This window comes from Haemaphysalis longicornis, unplaced genomic scaffold (genome assembly GCF_048455015.1).
Source record: "Haemaphysalis longicornis isolate Haplotype H1 unplaced genomic scaffold, Haemaphysalis longicornis Haplotype H1 scaffold_3, whole genome shotgun sequence".
Lineage (NCBI taxonomy): Eukaryota > Metazoa > Arthropoda > Arachnida > Ixodida > Ixodidae > Haemaphysalis > Haemaphysalis longicornis.
Genome location: NW_027526335.1, coordinates 66,164,048 through 66,181,424, shown reverse-complemented (window position 1 = coordinate 66,181,424; position 17,377 = coordinate 66,164,048). Strand labels below are relative to the sequence as shown.

Below are 17,377 nucleotides of genomic sequence, written 5' to 3'. Positions count from 1 at the left end.
ACAGAATACACTTTGCTGTAAAATTAACTTTCCCATGAATTCCCTGCAGCTCTCAATCTAATGTACAGGGTGTTACATCGATAAATGAATTGCTTTCAAATTTTTTTCCTGAGCGAACCGCTGCTCTGCTTGCGCTCAAACTTCACACAAATGTCGCTTTTTGTGGTCTATTTTATTAATCAACAGGAATGACAACAGTACTTTGCTGCTTATTCTGAAAATAAATAAAAATGGCGGCCACTTTGGACATGCAAGCTGATCTTAGAACTACAGCACCACCTGGAAAAGGCAAAACGAAACACGCGATGGCGATTCCCAGTAGGAAGCAGCCAAATGAGGTAGCAGACGATCATGAAATTTCTTTTGTCGACAGTTCATGATGGCCAGAAATAGTTACATAAGAGCTCGTATGAATCCTGATAAAGCATTCCCGTGGTTCATCGTTGTCAATACCAGTCATCTGGTTTCAGATCATCTGTCGTCTGCTGTGCCAGGTTACCCAGCTTTCCAAAATAAAGCTCCCAATTCTTTGTCCACGTTTATTGCTTTGTTCTCATTTTACTTTTATTATTCTGTGCGTGCGTGTGTCTGCTTGTGACATGGCTGCCTTTTCGTCTGCTGTGAATGATCTCACGACGCCATTAATGCATTATGACTGTGCCCCAATCAATTGTGCTTTGTGTCTTGTGCTCATTCGACTTTGCTGTCCAATTAATATGTTTACACCGTGGATTGGGGGAAGTTTTATAAAACCATTAATTCTAAAGAATTGTGAGCTTAATACCGTATTTACTCGCGTAATCCTCGCACTCGCGCAATCCTCGCACCCCTAATGTGAGCCACCAAAACATGAATTTTTTGGTTCCTCGCATAATCCTCGCACCCCCAACTTTGCAGCGGCGAAAGTTGCCTGCTCGCGAAACCCGCATGGTGCATGCGCTCTCCAATGCGCGCCCTCCCCTGCCGCCTCTCCGTTCGGCGGAGAGCGCTGTGTATCCAAGTCCATCCAGGCGCCCTAACAACCTGCATGGCTACTCCCTAACAGGTGCCCTAACACGCTACTCACACTGTCCTTGAGCCGGTTTCGCGCATGTTTCACGTGCGCGCAACTAGACGGTGTTCGCGCAGCCCGCTGTCGTGTCGTCGTGTCGCCGTCGTGGTCCCGTCGTTGAGCGGCAGCAGTCGGTGAGTCACTCGCGTCAGTGGTGTATAGCTCGCTGCCGTTTTGAGAACTTTTTGATCTATTTGTTTTGTGCTTGGTGCCGCTTCGCCATGAAGAGGAACGCCAGCTACACTGCTGCTTTCAAATTGAAAGCGAAAGAGTATGCGATCGAACATGGCAACTGTGCCGCAGGCAGGCACTTCGGCGTCACCGACTTCAACGTGCGTTACTGGAGTAGGGCACGCACATACGACGACGAGATAGGGTGCGCGCCAGAAAGCAAAGGCGGCAATTTCATGATCGCTGATCGACGGGAGACTGTTTACGTTGTGAATAATAAAATAAAAAGAAATAGCTGCTGTTGGCAACTGAGCTTACCTATACAAAAAACGACCGCTACATATAGCGGGATTGGCATAAGGCAAAATGGCAACACTGTGCACCGGATTTTTTTTTCCCGCATAATTCTCGCACCCCTAACTTTGCATTGACTTTTCCGAAAAAAAAAGTGCGAGGATTATGCGAGTAAATACGGTAACTAATTCTGGCTGAAACTGAAAACTAATTTTTTCTAGCAACCAATTAACTCGCAGCAGTACAAAAATTTATGAAAAACAAACAATTCGATTATTCTAAAGATTAGCAGCAACTCAAAGCCACAGCAGCCCGTAACGTTGCACCATCTGTGAATGGCCCTGGTGCAGCACGACTATTTCGGTAGTGAACTCATACTGCTAGTGAACTTTACACTGGATGAAGACGGAAAAGACGAAACACACGCTAGACTTCAACTTGGTTTATGCCAAAAGGGAACAAGAAAACACGCATATAGGTTCACAAATCAAGAACAAAAAAAAAAACATTAGCCAGTGAAAATGAAATGCTGCAATCTTTGCACTCATCTTATCACTATTTACACCAAAGCACAAACAATATCTGGTCACATTACAGGAATGCTTTTTCATAGTTTCGTTTTGGGTTATGGTGCTTTAATTAAGTGGTGCCCTTTCATCTGGAATACAGAAATATACTCGACAAAAATCGGTTGTCTTTCTCTTTAAAGGGGTCCTGAAATACCTTCTGCCGATGCATGGATGTACATGTAACCAAATAAAGCAATGTATTAGCAATCTCCTCCCGCAAGAATTTTGTTAAAGCGATGAGTATTAGCTGAGAAATCGTAAATCAAACACCGTGCATTATCGTCGCGCCGCGTTTCCTCCTCCTTTTGCTGTTGACGGCGCGAGAGCCTTCCCTTCCATGATGCTGCGCTCCTCAGCAGTGACGTACTTCTGCTATGGCGCTCCTCAGACTGCCGTCTGCTACGGGCAACCTTTGTTGACACCATAAATCCCGCACTCCGCTCAAGGCTGGAAAAGCGAACGAAAAATCTGGCCGCATTTATGTAGCGGCCTGGCCTTGCCCTTTCGCGGTGTACATTGCTGCAGTTGCTATCGGCGGCACGCGACTTTTTATCGGCGGCGAACTCGCAGCCGCTCGAGGAGGATCGTGCGCTCCGTCCCTTTCATGCACCGCGCACTGGCGCACTGTTTATCCAAAAAGCGCCGTATCAGATGTGGCCCCGCTGGTGCCGGGTCTTATTTTGTGGCGGTAGTAATTCCTGCCGGCGGCATGTGAAAAAGACATTTTAAACCGATACATAACCCGTGCACAAAACGCTTCAATCATGTGACCAGTTCAGCTTGGGGCGACGCGTGGTGGAGAGGGGCAACGTTGGCAAAACATGCTCCAGCGCGGCTCTGAGCTTTCTAGCGCTGGACGAGCGCCATTTCTTTGACAATCTCAAACATCGGTTGCATTGGCAACAAGGCCCAAACCGCTCCAGAAGTCAGTTACGGTTGCGTGATCCCGGTTCACCTTAGGGCCCCACCTCGCGACATGCGGGCACTGCTGGCGTACCACTCACTCCCATTGGGAAGTGCGAGATGCGTTTGGCATTACAGGAGGCGATGGTGTGTGTGTTGTGGATGGACGCCTTTGTTTCGCGATGAAATGCGACATTGTGCTTCTGCGGGTGGATAGTGCTTCCCATGGTCTGGATTATCTTTCTCGAGCGACGTACGACTCAACCTCGCATGGGGTATGTTCAGTGTGCGTGGCTAAAAGCCATCTCGGCTTGTGTGCCAGAGTTAAGTGACTTGCTGTTCGTCCCCGCAAACCGAGCGCGAGGTGAGTGCCGAATTTACGGCGGGCAGGAGGAGGCAACCCATTGTCTGTCAATCGCGGTTCAGACTTGCAACACAGGTTGTGACGTTGTGTTCGTTTGAAATGCATCTCTTGATTGTTTTGAAGTTGAATAAAATGTATGCGTCAAACCCGGGCATTTGGCTCAGGGCGTTCGCTGCGATTGCACAAAAGAAGTGCCACGGGGCTTCAACGCTTTCTTAATGGAACGTACTCAGGTAAGAGAATATCCATGTCGTGTTATAACCGTGTTGCATTCAATACAAACGATTAAGCGTTTCTTTACACTTATTTCGTTTGTCGTAAAATGTCCAAGCACTCCGGCACTCCGCTGGCAGATCAGGCGGCGAGCCGCCACTGAGCAGACGACTCATCTCATTGCCGGAAGTGCGTGAAAAAGCCGCCCAATAGCAGGATGTCTAGCTCATGACGAACATCTGGGAATCGATGATTTAGACATGTGAAGATGGCGGTGTCCAAAAACATGAAGGGAAGGGTGAGAAAAAAGCGACAAACTTCGCAACAAAACTGTGAGCTTTCCACTGCGCATAAAAGAGTAATACTTGGCACAGATGACGTTGACGACCCAATCTAACGATTGCGCTACTTCTTTTAGTGTGCTCAAAACGCCTTCCAGGGCCCCTTTAAAGCCGTGCTTGGGGTTCAGATGGTGCAGCGGCATCAGATGCGGAAAGAAAAAAAAAAGACGAGATAAAGACTGTACCTCCGCTTTTAGGTGCCGCTCATTTGAGTGATAATAAACAAGGAATGACTGAAAGGTAGCTTGCGATATGGTTGGATTTGAGCATGTTTTGTTTATCGTGCACATTTTCGCAGCTCCCACAACATATGTTCTAAGCGGTCGACACTGTATATGCACAGGAGCAGCTAGGAACAAAGCGGCTGAAGTTCGAACAAGGGGCACAGTCTTCTCACCCAGCGCATCCTTACGTTTGGCCGTCCTCAGCTGCACGATGAGCTGGTGTGCCGCAGTCTTCCAGTGTGACGAGGTGCCCACGAGCTTCAGGTTCTCCATGACCGACAGCTCCCTGCTGACCGCTGGCCTCAGTTCGTAGAAGAGGAAACGGCAGCGCTCGACCATGGGCCAGCAGACCTCTTTGTAGGACCCGTTCAGCTCTTGCCTGGCCTGGAAAGAAAGAACAAAGCCAAAAAGTTTGCTTGCCCGCCTTGCTGCCATTAGCGTGCATTTGCACACGGTGCAATGGCCTACCTGATTTGAAACAAATGCCATCACTCAAAATTAACATAAAAGAGAGGTCGACCGGGCAGGGTTACACACAGCAACATGTTCACATTCAAGGCTCTCCTCAAAAAAGAATAGGATTGAATGACAAGTGTTCCTTTTTTGCTCTTGTTTCTTTCGTTTCAATTAAAGTGGAAAAGCAAGATCGGAAATAGTTCAGTCAGTAAAAAATGTTTATGACTCAAAAATGTTACAGCGCAGAGGACGCAAAATATGCCCCCCCCCTACCCTCGACATACTGAGCATTCCACCAGGAGAACGGGAGCTTAAACTGACAAGGCTGCCCTTTCCCCAGATAGGGTCTTCCACAAGTGGTACACCTTCCTCAGACTAGAAAGGACAGTGGGATTCACTGCGATATCCCTACCACCAGCTCATGCATCACAAAAAGCCACCAACACAATAACGAGCTGGCGACAGTGCAACGCAATCATTTCGTAATGCAAAGTACCATTTGGACTGTGCTGAGACCTCACAGATGCATCACTGACCACCTTTTCAAGAGATCTTGCAGTTGCTTCTGCAGAGCCCAAACCTGATGAGCTGATTGACACTTTGCCAACAACAATAGAGCAAAGAAAAAAACTGAAGGAATGGTCACACTCTGATGGGTGGGAGTTTTAGAAAACCTGGCAATGCCTTCACAGATACATTCTGGTCCTCTGACCTTTTAAGAGAGTTGGTGCTTTGCAGGCACCACCCCAGTGGCCCGCATCAGTTTAGAACTGTCTGCGAGTACCTCAGCTAACAATTTCTTTTTGATGTCCAAAACGATAGGAACACCAAAGCACCTAAAGAGGTCTTTCCCCTCTGGGATTGAAACACTCACCCAAGCAGCAATAACAAACTATCCAGCCAGTGTTGAAAGGGGAGCATCACCTTGATGAGGGACCACTTGGCCTGCTGCACCATGCGCACTATGTCCTGCAGGACTCCCGGGAGCTGCACCGCTGAAGGCTTGATGGAGGCACCCTTGAGGGCCAGCTGCTCAGCAGTGTTCAGCAGAAGCGCACCGCAGCCCAGGTGCTTGACCGACACCGCCACTAGCAGCCTGCAGCACCCCAACAGAGAAGGCCGTGAATGGCTAGGCAGGGCTGGCTGGTGCCTCAGTGGCTCTTTTGAAATGCAGCTCATAGAAAGGGGGCCTTGCATCCATGCAGTGCAACGACTGAATTCTACTACAGTCGAGTCCACTTATAACAATGCCGTTTATAACAATATATCGGATATAATGATGAACAACCATGACACCGTCCACTTTCGTATGCTTGCTATGGTAAAATAAACCGCTTATTACAATGCTCCAGTGCTGCAATATCAGATATAATGACTGAACGCAGTTACAGTGTGCACCAAACTGCGATCTGCCGCCGGCTCTCCGCTCCGAAGGCATGCACCGCAAGCCGCGATGCATCTCACATCCCTTCCTCAGAAAACAAGAAAACTCTCAGAAAACAAGTCGACTGTGCCGCTTACAAGGAAACGAGGAGAGGGGGAGAGCAGTTTTCCTTCCAAACCCCCCCCTCCCGATGCCACTGCTTTGGCACCCCGCACTGGCACCGCTCGGCACAAACCACTCGCGTGTTCTACAGTGCCTCGATTCACGCCGATCTGTACGGTGGCACTGGCATCGAAATACCCTAGTGCACTCGCCTATGGTTGCCTGTTCTGTCACTTGTGCACCACTTTGAATTTGACTCGGTGCCTTTTCAACTGCCTTCGTTTTTCCGCAGAAGGGATGTGGCACCCCTAGTCGGAATTCAAGGTAAAAAAAAAACAGTGCAGTTCATCAGTGGATCCATATGCAGAACCCACACAAAACCCATTTAACGATGTAGAGCAAGAGCACACTTCCCAAGCCCACTGCCACCCACACCTGCGGGGCACCCACCTGCCGACCTCCTCGATTGGGTGGTCGGCCCCAAAGTCCATGTGCAGGGCCAGGTGCTGCTGCTCGCAGAAGGCGTCCACTGCGCGCAGGAAGCCCCCCACCAGGGGCTCCTCCAGCCGGCCCTCGGCGATGGCCTCCACCAGGCCCTCCTCCGTCCAGGCGGCCGCAGGGCCACCCACCGGCGACGGGGCGGTCGAGGCGGCAGACAGCGACTTGGGCTCCGTGGGCGTCACTCCCGACACTGGAACATCCCGAGGAACATGGACAGCCATTTAAATTTTGGGCCTACCTTACCTTGCGATTTGTTGCTTCTAACTGCTCTACACAAAAATTACTCGAATAGATAAGTGCACATAGGTCCTGCTAAGTGAAAAATTCACACAGAACATGCCTGTGATGACTGTCCACATTCACTTCATCCTCCCTTCTCCATTAGTATTAGTATTTTTCACAAAAGAAGCAAACAAAAAAAAAACAGTCAGTGCACCATGGAAGGCCAGCGAAACCTCCGACACTCAGCTGCCAGCGCACCCAAGGGCTGGTGTGCCACACTGATGCATGATTCCAATGCCAACAAGAAGTACCGTATTTACTTGCGTAATCCTCGCACTCGCGTAATCCTCGCACCCCTAATGTGAGCCACCAAAACTTGGATTTTTTGGTTCCTCGCATAATCCTCGCACCCCCAACTTTGCAGCGGCGAAAGTTGCCTGCTCGCGAAACCCGCATGGTGCACGCGCTTTCCAACGCGGGCCCTCCCCCGCCGCCTCTCCGTTCGGCGGAGAGCGCTGTGTATCCAAGGCCATCCAGGCGCCCCAACAACCTGCATGGCTACTCCCTAACTGGCCCCTAACACGCTACTCACACTGTCCTTGAGCCGATTTCGCGTGCGTGCAACTAGACGGTGTTCGCGCAGCCCGCTGTCGTGTCGCCGTCGTGGTCCCATCGTTGAGTGGCAGCAGTCAGAGTCACTCGCGTCAGTGGTGGATAGCTCGCTGCCATTTTGAGAACTTTTTGATTTCTTTGTTTTGTTTTGTTTTGTTTTGTTTTGATCTCTTTGCCGCTTCGCCATGGGGAAGAACGCCAGCTACACTGCCGCTTTCAAATTGAAAGCGATAGAGTACGCGATCGAACACGGCAACAGTGCTGCAGGCAGGCACTTCGGCGTCACCGACTTCAACGTGCGTTACTGGAGTAGGGCACGCACATGATGACGACGAGATAGGGCGCGCGCCAGAAAGCAAAGGCGGCAATTTCATGATCGCTGATCGACGGGAGACTGTTTACGTTGTAAATAATAAAATAAAAAGAAATAGCTGCTGTTGGCAACAGAGCCCTCATATACAAAAAACGACCGCTACATTTAGCGGGATTGGCAAAAGGCAAATTGGCAACACTGTGCACCGGATTTTTTTTTTTTTTTTTACCCACATAATTCTCGCACCCTTAACTTCGCATTTGACTTTTCCGATAAAAAAAGTGCGAGGATTATGCGAGTAAATACGGTAACAACCAGGCAAGGAAAGGAGGAGCCCCCCTCCTGCCCCTCCGTACCGGGTGTGGCGGCGCTGGACCCCCCTGTGCTGCGGGCCTCCCCCTTCTCCTCCTCGAAGGGGTCATGCGGGGGCAGGCTCTTGAGCAAGCCTCCCCCGCGCAGCAGGCCGCTCTCCAGCCACGGCTGCAGCTGGACCTCCCAGGGCTCCAGGGGGGGGCCGCACGCCCGCTGCTGCAGGTGCACGCCCAGCAGCAGGGCCAGGGTGCGCTCCGCATCGCACAGTGGGGACGACAGGCTGCCCGCGTCCACCGACAGGGGGCACTCCTGGTCGTACTGCGCAGGTGGGCAGGCAGGCAAACGGACAACTGAGGCACACGCCTTGGAGGCCTTGGAAACACAACTGCAGATGCTAACAGACACAAGCATTCGACCATGCATGTGTTACGCTTCCCTTGAGTGGGCTGGCAGAAGGAGGGGTTGTGGTTGATGACAGCGCAGGAAAGGGGGGGGAGATTACAAGGTACCTTCCTCAAGACATCCCCACAGCACTACTTACGTCCACAAAGTTCCCCACGAAGAAAGAACTGAGCAGCTCCCGCGCTTCCTTTGGGTGGCCGGCAGCTTCAAAGGCCTGCGTCGCATCCCGGCCTGCGAGAAAATGCAAAAACTTGCATTTGTAGAAACGTGAATGGGCTGCCGCAACCACAATGCAAAAGAACGTACAGTCGAATCCCGCTACAACGAAATTGACGGGACGTGCAAAAAATTTCGTTGACGAGACAATTCGTTGAGGTGAAACCTGCCCCAACACCGCACGGAAGGGCAAGAAAAATAGCCCCGTATATTTCTGCATCATTGGCAGCCTAATACAATGTTTAGAAAAAGGACTGACGTGCAGTAACGTCGTGTTTATTCAGATAACAAGCATACCAATGGTTATCTGTTTTTTTTACCAGCACTCAAAGAGCGCAATACTGAGGAGAAGGGGAGAGGTGAAAAAATGAAGAAATGCAGGCGCAAAGCGTATTGCTGTAAAACGAGGCGTTTCCACCGAGCTGATTATTTGCAGATAGCTGCTAGGTGGTTGGAAACCCCCCCTCGCTTGTGGCAGGAACGGCGCCGTTATCTTAGCCTCTGACTAGGCACGGCAGCAACTGACCGTGGCAGGCAAGCCGCGCGCACTTGCATTTAAAGCGACTGCGTGCTCGCGACTAAGATAGGATCACGCGGGTTCAAGACTAAACACAAAAACATTATTTTTGCTTTTTGACTTTGAAGAATTGTAGAAGGAAAACTGCAAGGACAGCTGCTCACAACACATATATGACGGTGCTGCGTCAGCAGTAGAGCACATTCGCACGATTTCAACTGGATACGGATTGGCTATAGCTCCGGCTTGGCGAACCTGGCTTGCGCTTCATGTAAAGACAGCCCGCCACATCGTTATCACCATGAAACAATGGCGTTCACGTATGAGTTTGTTTTTGTTTTGGGTGGCAGTGTGGGTGCACCGCTCATGTTTCCGGTGAAACTAAGCGTCCTGAATGTATAAAAAGTTACAGATAGCTGGCGCAACGCTTATTTTATTGTAAAATAATTGTTCAAACCCAGCCCAAATCATCAAAAATTTCATTGAAGCAAAAGCAAGCCAGACAAATGGTTTGTTGTGGCGAGGACTTTGTTGCATTGACTTCTATGGCTAGCTGACGGGGAATTGGAAATATTTCGTTGAAGCGGAAATTTCGTTGAAGCGGACTTCGTTGCCGCGGGATTAGACTGTAGACGGTTTCAGGGTCACTCAAGATCACATCTAGACTGACGCTACTGTTTCTATGCTATGAATGTTAGTCAGATGTATGGCTTACAGACTAGTTGTCCAATGAATTATGTGAAACAATGAAATACCTTCAATATTGTTTTGACAGAAACAGCCTATTTCTTGAGCTTACGAACCCAATAACATGCAAATGTTTAACTAAAATAAAAAAACTCAGGCAAGTTACATTACGGTACAGCAAGTTCTAGCAAAGCAAATTTGCCACAGAGAAATGCTGCACATGAGTAAAGTGACCAGACGTCCTTATTTAGGCAGGACATGTCCCAGTTTTGCGGCTGTGGTCCCGCTGTCTCGGCAGCCTGCTTGTGAAACGGTGTTTTGTCCCGTCTTCAGCCGAAAGCATAGAAGACGTGTATCAAGCCCTGTGTTGTGTTTAAAAAGCTGGAGGATTGGAAGAGCCAAAAGAAACCGTTCAAGGAACTTGAAGAAACACGCACAGCAAACAACAGGACAAAGCAAGGAACACAAAACACAGCACCGGTGGTTTGTGTTTCTTGCCTAACCTCAATGCGCGAGCTTGTTTTCTTGAAATTGCAGTGTACCAACAACCTGTTCAGCACACCCTTCTGCGTTTGAGGAATGGTGGGTGGTTGTTCTTCAGGACTTTGAAACAAATGACGTGCCTTGCTACCATATCAACACGATCCTCGAGTACGCCATGTGCTTGTCAGTCACGAACACACCAGTGGAAAGGGTGTTTTTTTATTAGGAATAAAATGTGGACTGCAGATAAGACACAGCTTCAACTGACGACACCCAAATCAACGCTACTGTATACGAGACGAATTTGCACACGACGTGCGAGTGGTACTAGACACATCAGAAAAAATTAATTGATAAGTGCAATGCATTCAAGCAAGAAGTGTCAGTTAGCGGCCAGCAAAAAAACCTGGAAGGCCAGGAAGGCTGCATTGTGAGATGCAGTACTACAAAGTGCAATTTGTCACACTATGTGCCTAGTTTGTCCATATCCCTCCCCCCCTCCTGCCCCACCTTGGGGTTCGAGGAATATGGTCCCTTTACACACAAGTTTCATGAGCGCCAGCGCTGAAAGGGTGCACACACCTGCAGTGCACACACGTGAAATACGTACGCAAGGCATAGCCCATCCCTCACTACTTGTCTCAACAGGCTTCAATGATACTGGCTAAACTGACCTGCTGCTCAGCGCAAGTTGATTTGATTTTTGGCAGCAGCTACACTTCAACAAGAGTAAGATACGAAAATTCCCCTCCACTCGAGTATTCCATGTTTCGACCCCGCACAGCAATGTGAGAGCAGCAGGGACCACTCACCAGCGTACTTGACAAAGACGTCGGCCCCGCAGGGTGCGGAGGGCTTGAACTCCTGCACGTCGTAGACCTTGCCGCCGATGATGATCCAGAGTCCCCCGTCCCGGTTGTGGTTCTCCACGTCCGCCCTGCGCAGGGCAAGCACCTCCTGGGCGGGGGGGCCGCCGCTGCCCTGGCTCGGCGGGGGCGGCGTGAGCGTGCCGGCCCCCACGCCCGGCCACGAGAGGTCCTGGGCGTCTTCCAGGTGTGCGCCGGGCGCCAGCCGGTTGAAGCAGTCCAGGCTCTCCAGCAGGGGCGACAGCATCGAGGATGCCTCGGCCACGTGCATCACGTCGGGCACTGAGCTCTCCAGCAGCAACAGGGATACCAGCAGCTCCGGCAGGAGCACACCTACACGAGGGCAACGAGGAGAGGATACGAACATCTCCAACATCACAAATGACACCTCCTTGATGCCACGAGGATGATCAGATTACTGTCACTGTTGCCATGAAATGAGAGATTTGAGGAAGTGTCATCAACAGGTATGGCTAACAGAGCTCTGTCAACTCTTTTCACCTCAGGTGAGTATTTGTACCCAGAAGGCACATCTGGGATTTTAAAGCTGCCCTGCCGCCCTTGTCATTTTATTTGCTATTCTTGTCGACACGCAGAAGACCTGCCAGACTTGCAGTGCCCACCTGTCTTAGACACCCCAAGGCTTTTGTTAAAACTCACCATCAATTTGTGACACCCCTGACTCCTTATTTCTGTTTATGGACACGGTGACAAGCACCCAACTGGGAAAGAAAGCTTCGCCACATATCTAAGCTCTGAAATAAATGACGACACTGCTGCAGTTTTACTACCAGCCACAGCCCGTTGGAGTTGGGTTTATTTTCGAGCCACAACACGTAAAGAACAAATGAAAGTAGTTGTCAATGCAAACTAACCACAATCACGCTATAAAAGCAACACTACACCTTGAATTGGCCCTGAGAGACATGGCCTTGAGATGTGAAACTCCAAGTGGGGACCATTAAAAGCAATGAGGAGCCACCCACCTGTAAGCTCTTGCTCAAGTACAGCAGCAGCAAGCGCGAAATGATGCGGTGAAAGCGAGCCCAAGACTGACGCGACGGAAAGGATGTCCTCCACGTGGCAGGCCACAAGGGTGACGTACTTCCAGAGAAGAGATGCGGCCCCACAAATTTCCGTATCTGCGGCAGAGCAATAAAGGAGCAAGTGATTGATTGATTGATTGTAGGGTTTAACGCGCCGACGCAACGTAGGCGATGAGGCGCGCCGTAGTGGAGGGCTCCGGATTAATTTTGACCACCTGGGGATCTTTAACGTGTGCCGAAATCTCGAACACACGGGCGTTTTTGCTTTTCGCCTCCATCAGAAAAGCGGCCGCCGCGGCCGGGAATCGAACCCGCGACCTCGTGCTCAGCAGCGCAACGCCTTAGCCACTGAGCCACCGCGGCGGGTAATAAAGGAGCAAGTGTTTGTACCACGGCAACATACTTTGCACACGAGATGAAAATCAGCGATTTAAAAGTTACAACGGCAATTTTACAGTGCTGAATGCAATGCCCCATAATGACTATTTACTAGGGGTGTGCGAATATCATTTTTTTTAAATTTCAAAGCGAATTCGAATAATAAAAACAAAGTTCGAATCGAATCGAATATTTTTCGAATATTTTTCGAATACGAATACTTATTGTTTTTTGTAAAATTAAAGTTTTCACCATCTAGAGACACAAAAACTGCAACTTTATTGCACAACAAATCATACAAAGTAAAATTAGAAATTACACAATACCATTGCACTCAACAGGTTAAGGTCTGAACTCACTTAAATGTTTATATGGAGAAAGGTTAACTGCTCGACATGTTTGGGGAGCAGTGACAACCTCCTGCTCGTCACGACTCCACCAGATACCGAAAGTAGCCGCTCACTTGAGACACTAGTGGCTGGCATGCCCGAGCCCGTGCACATTGCCGCGCGCTGATACAGTAAAATCTCGATGATACTAATCTTGCGGGACTGCGAAAAATATTCGTATCATCCGAAATTCGTATGAACACACAGACCAAAAAATTGAGCGCTGAAAAAAGTTTTCGTTTATTTCTTCTCTTACTTTCGCGTGAAGAAATTCGTGATTTTTTCTGCTTTTTTTAACCCCTATGTCGCAAAGCAGTCCTTTCTGGAGCACGTAAAGCTCCGCGCTCGTCTCCTCACTCGCTGTGCCCAAGCTCACTACACGCCGCAACAGTCAAGCGTGAACCGCATGGTGCGTTTTTGCACGCGATTCGCTCACCTCGGCTCTTCGAGCGCTGTATTTTCACGCCCGCATCGACGATTTCGCGCCCGCGGTAGCGCCTACCTCGGTCAGAAAATGACGCACGACGGGCGCGGCAGAATGGAGGAGCCTGACTACTTGCGATGAGATCGAGACAGCCGGCTTGGCGCCGCCGGAGACGGTTAGGCTTAGCACCCCGGCAAATATTTTACGGGCGCTTTCTAGCGGCGCGGGTGATGTTTTATGGTACCGTTTTCGCATGCATTATCAGCTCCTTTACCGCACAAGCAACTTCGTGTCTCCCTTGAGCCGCATTTTAAAGAGCGGTTAGAAACGGTCGCTCGAGCGCCCGCGCCACTTCGCGGCTGGAGCCGACGCCATGTTGACGCCGCCGGCCGCGCCGCGCGCAGCGTGGGGGTGGTTTCCCGGCGGTGTCAGCGCGCGTTGGGCGTGCGCAGAGCGTTTTCGCGAGCAGAAAACACCGATACAGTCTGCGAAAGCACGTACCGTTCGCCGTGTATATGCTTCGCAACTTTGCTGCTGAGACACGCTCTGAATTTTTTTTTTTTTAGTTTTGGGTGGTTCGAATATTTCGAACCATAAAAGTGTCATTCGAATCGAATCGAATACCAAAAAATTCGAATCGAATATTCGAAGTTTCGAATATTCGCACACCCCTACTATTTACCTCATGAATCTATTCTGAATTATAATTTTTCACAAACATCCCATAAGGGTTTACATTTGTATCACGCCTAAAAACTACTGCGGGTATTTTTTATGAGTCCTGCATTTGCAGGCTGGTAGGCTTAGCTGCCAACATAACCACCCTCCCTTCTTCCTATATTCACTCTTCTAAAGCTCCCCCAACTAGTAAGATGCTGCCCACACAACTTGCACGCAAGTTATGGTGGCAGGCTCTGCAAATTTTACTCGAGTAAGCATAAAGAAAAATATTTTAACACAAAATTCTGACTAGTAAACCTCTGACAGATAACATAATAAAGCCACTGCAAGGCAGATACAAGAATCTCAGAGAAAAGTGCAAAAAATTTGTCGAGTCTCTCAACAACATAATTAGGCTCCTTTGGTACGAGGCAACAGCCAGTCAGAGCTTTTCAGAACCCCTGTGCCACACACACGTGTAACGTACCATAAGCTGCCACACACAAAAAATGTTGAGTCCGCTGTGCAGCATCGCAAATCAAAGCTAGTGCCCAAGCAGGTCTGAATGCCAGGTACCAACCAATATTTGCCGATGGCCCCTCAATGGGTTCGTCGACGCGCGGATAGAGCTGCCCAAACAGCAGCCTCTGGAACCTGAGCAGCAGGTCCAAGGAGGGAGACCGCTCCTTCTGCTCAGGGCTCAGCTTCAGCGAGCACACAGCCAGCTGGGACGTGGCGCTGGCATTTTCGGGGAAGAAGCTCTGCAGCTTCGCCATGGTCTGCACAGCCGTGTTCCTGTTGGGGGGACAGCAGGACGACACTGACATGCCACCAGGAGCAACCAGGAAGCTTGGGGACACACAATGGGCAAGAAAAACTTGCAGAGATAACTCCTCTCTCAAGAACGAAGTGACATCAAAGGCAAACGTGGTCGTGAGAGATGGGCCCACGCGCACGGAAACCCATTCACACACATGAACGCCCACCACAGACGAACTCACCACACATTGGCTGTCCTTGTCCGTCATGTCCTTCATCTAGGCTTGGCTGTGCCTAACGGTGTGTTTAACATGGGGCACCAGCTAGCTTTCTTTCTTCCAATAATAAAATTTAGTTGCTAGACGGTGTTGTGTGGGTTTACATCTCTAGCCCCTGTTTTGTGAGTGCAGTTCCAACATAAATTACCACAGTCATGAAGCCTATCTGACAACTCCCGTTCCAGGGTAGACCCCCTCCCACGAGTACATTTACAGTACAGGTTGCAGACTAAGCAAGCCTGCGCGAGCACTGCCCACCTGAGCAGCTGCTTGACGAGGTGGAGCAGGGGAATGGCAGCGGACGCATCCTCCGAGACCACCTGGCTCCGCTTGGTCTCCGACTCCAGGACGGCCTGGTCCGACATGAGCTGCTCACCGCTGCTGGTCATCTCCTTGGACAGCGGCCTGTCCGACACGGTCTCCTTCTCCTGCAACAACAGCCAAGCTTCTTCAGGAATGCTTTGTGCGCACTCATCTAGACTCATGCACAGCAAAGCTGCAACACCGCACGCCCTCTTGTGACTCCCATTAACTCAGCTGCTAGCCGTAATGATGGGCAGTAAAGATGGACGACACAGCGCTGTAAGTTGAAAAAGTATCCCCGCAACAGCGTTGAATTGGTTTAGAAGGCTAAAGCCAGCCACTGATTCATAAAACGGCTAAAGAAATAAATACTTTCAATAAATCGATTACAATCAATCAACAACTTCAATTATTCGATGAGCCAACCAACAAATTTCATGTAATCAATAATAACTTCAGTTGCACCCCCCTTATGTTCGTTCTTAAAATTTTTTCCCCTTCTTTTTACCTATGAAGAACGCATAAAGAACCTCCTAAAGAACACCACATGTTATACCTGCAATTTCAGAATTTTTGATTAGCAATTCTACCTGCCTCAGCACAAAACACTATCATTACTGTGCGGGCATCTTTCGTTTATTTGCCCGCTTCCCTCGGTGATAGCGCCTGAGACTGGAGCCACGAGAAACGCTGCACTGACCATGGCATCTTCGATGTCCTGAATTTCCACTTTGATGGCCGTCTGCAGAGAGGACTCGAGGCCCCCGTCTGCCATGAGACTGCCTACCAGCAGGTCCATCATGAACCTCTTGCCAGGCGTTGAGCTGCTTTCGGCCCCTTGGGAACCTGCAGTACGAGCAGAGACAACAGTGCACTTCAGGAGAGCAAAACTAACATGCAACGTACATTACTGCCGCAAGAGCCAATGCACCATGCAGGCAACCCAATAATTAATTAACATAAATTTGCGCATGTGCACGGATGGGGCATTTGCACTTTGGTGATGCAATAGTGAGCTAACATGTTTGTATTCATAGAAATTGTCATTTACACTATGATATAAATAGCCCTTTCCGCAATTCACCTAGCAAAACGGTCTTTAAGGGGGCAGTTGGGTTTTTGGGGCCGAAAACCGGTCAAAAAAAGCGTTTTCTTAAAAATGGCATTTTCGGCCTTCACGGCCATTTTTCTACCAGTCTGTAAATTTCCTCGTGAAAAGGAACCATATTTTGTTGTTATTGCATTATAATAGCATTTTAAAGTGTACTCTACAGCTCAGTTGGTACAGAATTCGATGGTAAAACGGCACTTTTCTTGCACTGCAAAGCTAGCATTTCATCCTCAGATATCTCGGCACCCAGAGCAGGCACAACTGTAATTCTTTTTGCTTCTGATACCGAAATGTGTGGAGAATACAATGTTGGAAACAAATTTTTCAAATGAAGGCTCTGGAAAATTATTATTGTGTTCAATTGGCACCACCTGCGAAGCCATTTCTGGCAGAGCACGGGAGAAGCGAAGTTCCCTATGTTGTAAAATGACCAAAAATAGCCAAATCAAAAATGTTCTTCCTACGTTGCATTCTTTAGTCATTTGTCTGCCTAGCCACGTGGTAATTGCCATTCTGTATGGAGTGGTTATTTTGTAACTGTGACCCAAAATAATGGCTATTAATCATTAATTAACTCGAAATATAATCAACTTACGAAAAATCTAATGGCACATTCGGAATCAGCACAAAAAAATAACAATGCGGTGCAGTTTCTTTAAAATTGGTTGGTAAATAAAAAAAAATAGCTCTAAGATCAGTCTGCCCCCTTAAAAAAATATTGATTTGCTTTAGAAATAATAAAAAATAATGAGCGTAGAAGCCAGGAGGAGACAAAGGTGCCTCGCAGCAGCAAAGGCAGTTTGTCGCAGTGCTGTTGGGTCTGACA

General features: G+C 49.1%; 1 protein-coding gene across 5 annotated transcripts in view; it reads right to left on the bottom strand.

Annotated features, from left to right (window-relative positions):
• The window catches only part of Herc2 (E3 ubiquitin-protein ligase HERC2), a 120,551-nt gene that overhangs the window by 77,995 nt on the left and 25,179 nt on the right, over nt 1-17,377 (bottom strand). For 4 of the 5 annotated variants that reach the window (XM_077703307.1, XM_077703310.1, XM_077703308.1 and 1 more), the window contains exons 18-27: nt 16,141-16,286; nt 15,396-15,565; nt 14,681-14,895; nt 12,190-12,345; nt 11,150-11,536; nt 8,574-8,665; nt 8,077-8,350; nt 6,523-6,763; nt 5,511-5,682; nt 4,304-4,514 (exon numbers count right to left, since the gene is read on the bottom strand). In XM_077703307.1, the coding sequence (XP_077559433.1) occupies nt 4,304-4,514; nt 5,511-5,682; nt 6,523-6,763; nt 8,077-8,350; nt 8,574-8,665; nt 11,150-11,536; nt 12,190-12,345; nt 14,681-14,895; nt 15,396-15,565; nt 16,141-16,286 (2,064 nt within the window). The remainder of the gene's footprint in view (nt 1-4,303; nt 4,515-5,510; nt 5,683-6,522; nt 6,764-8,076; nt 8,351-8,573; nt 8,666-11,149; nt 11,537-12,189; nt 12,346-14,680; nt 14,896-15,395; nt 15,566-16,140; nt 16,287-17,377) is intronic. The other variant, XM_077703309.1, reaches the window with a different exon arrangement.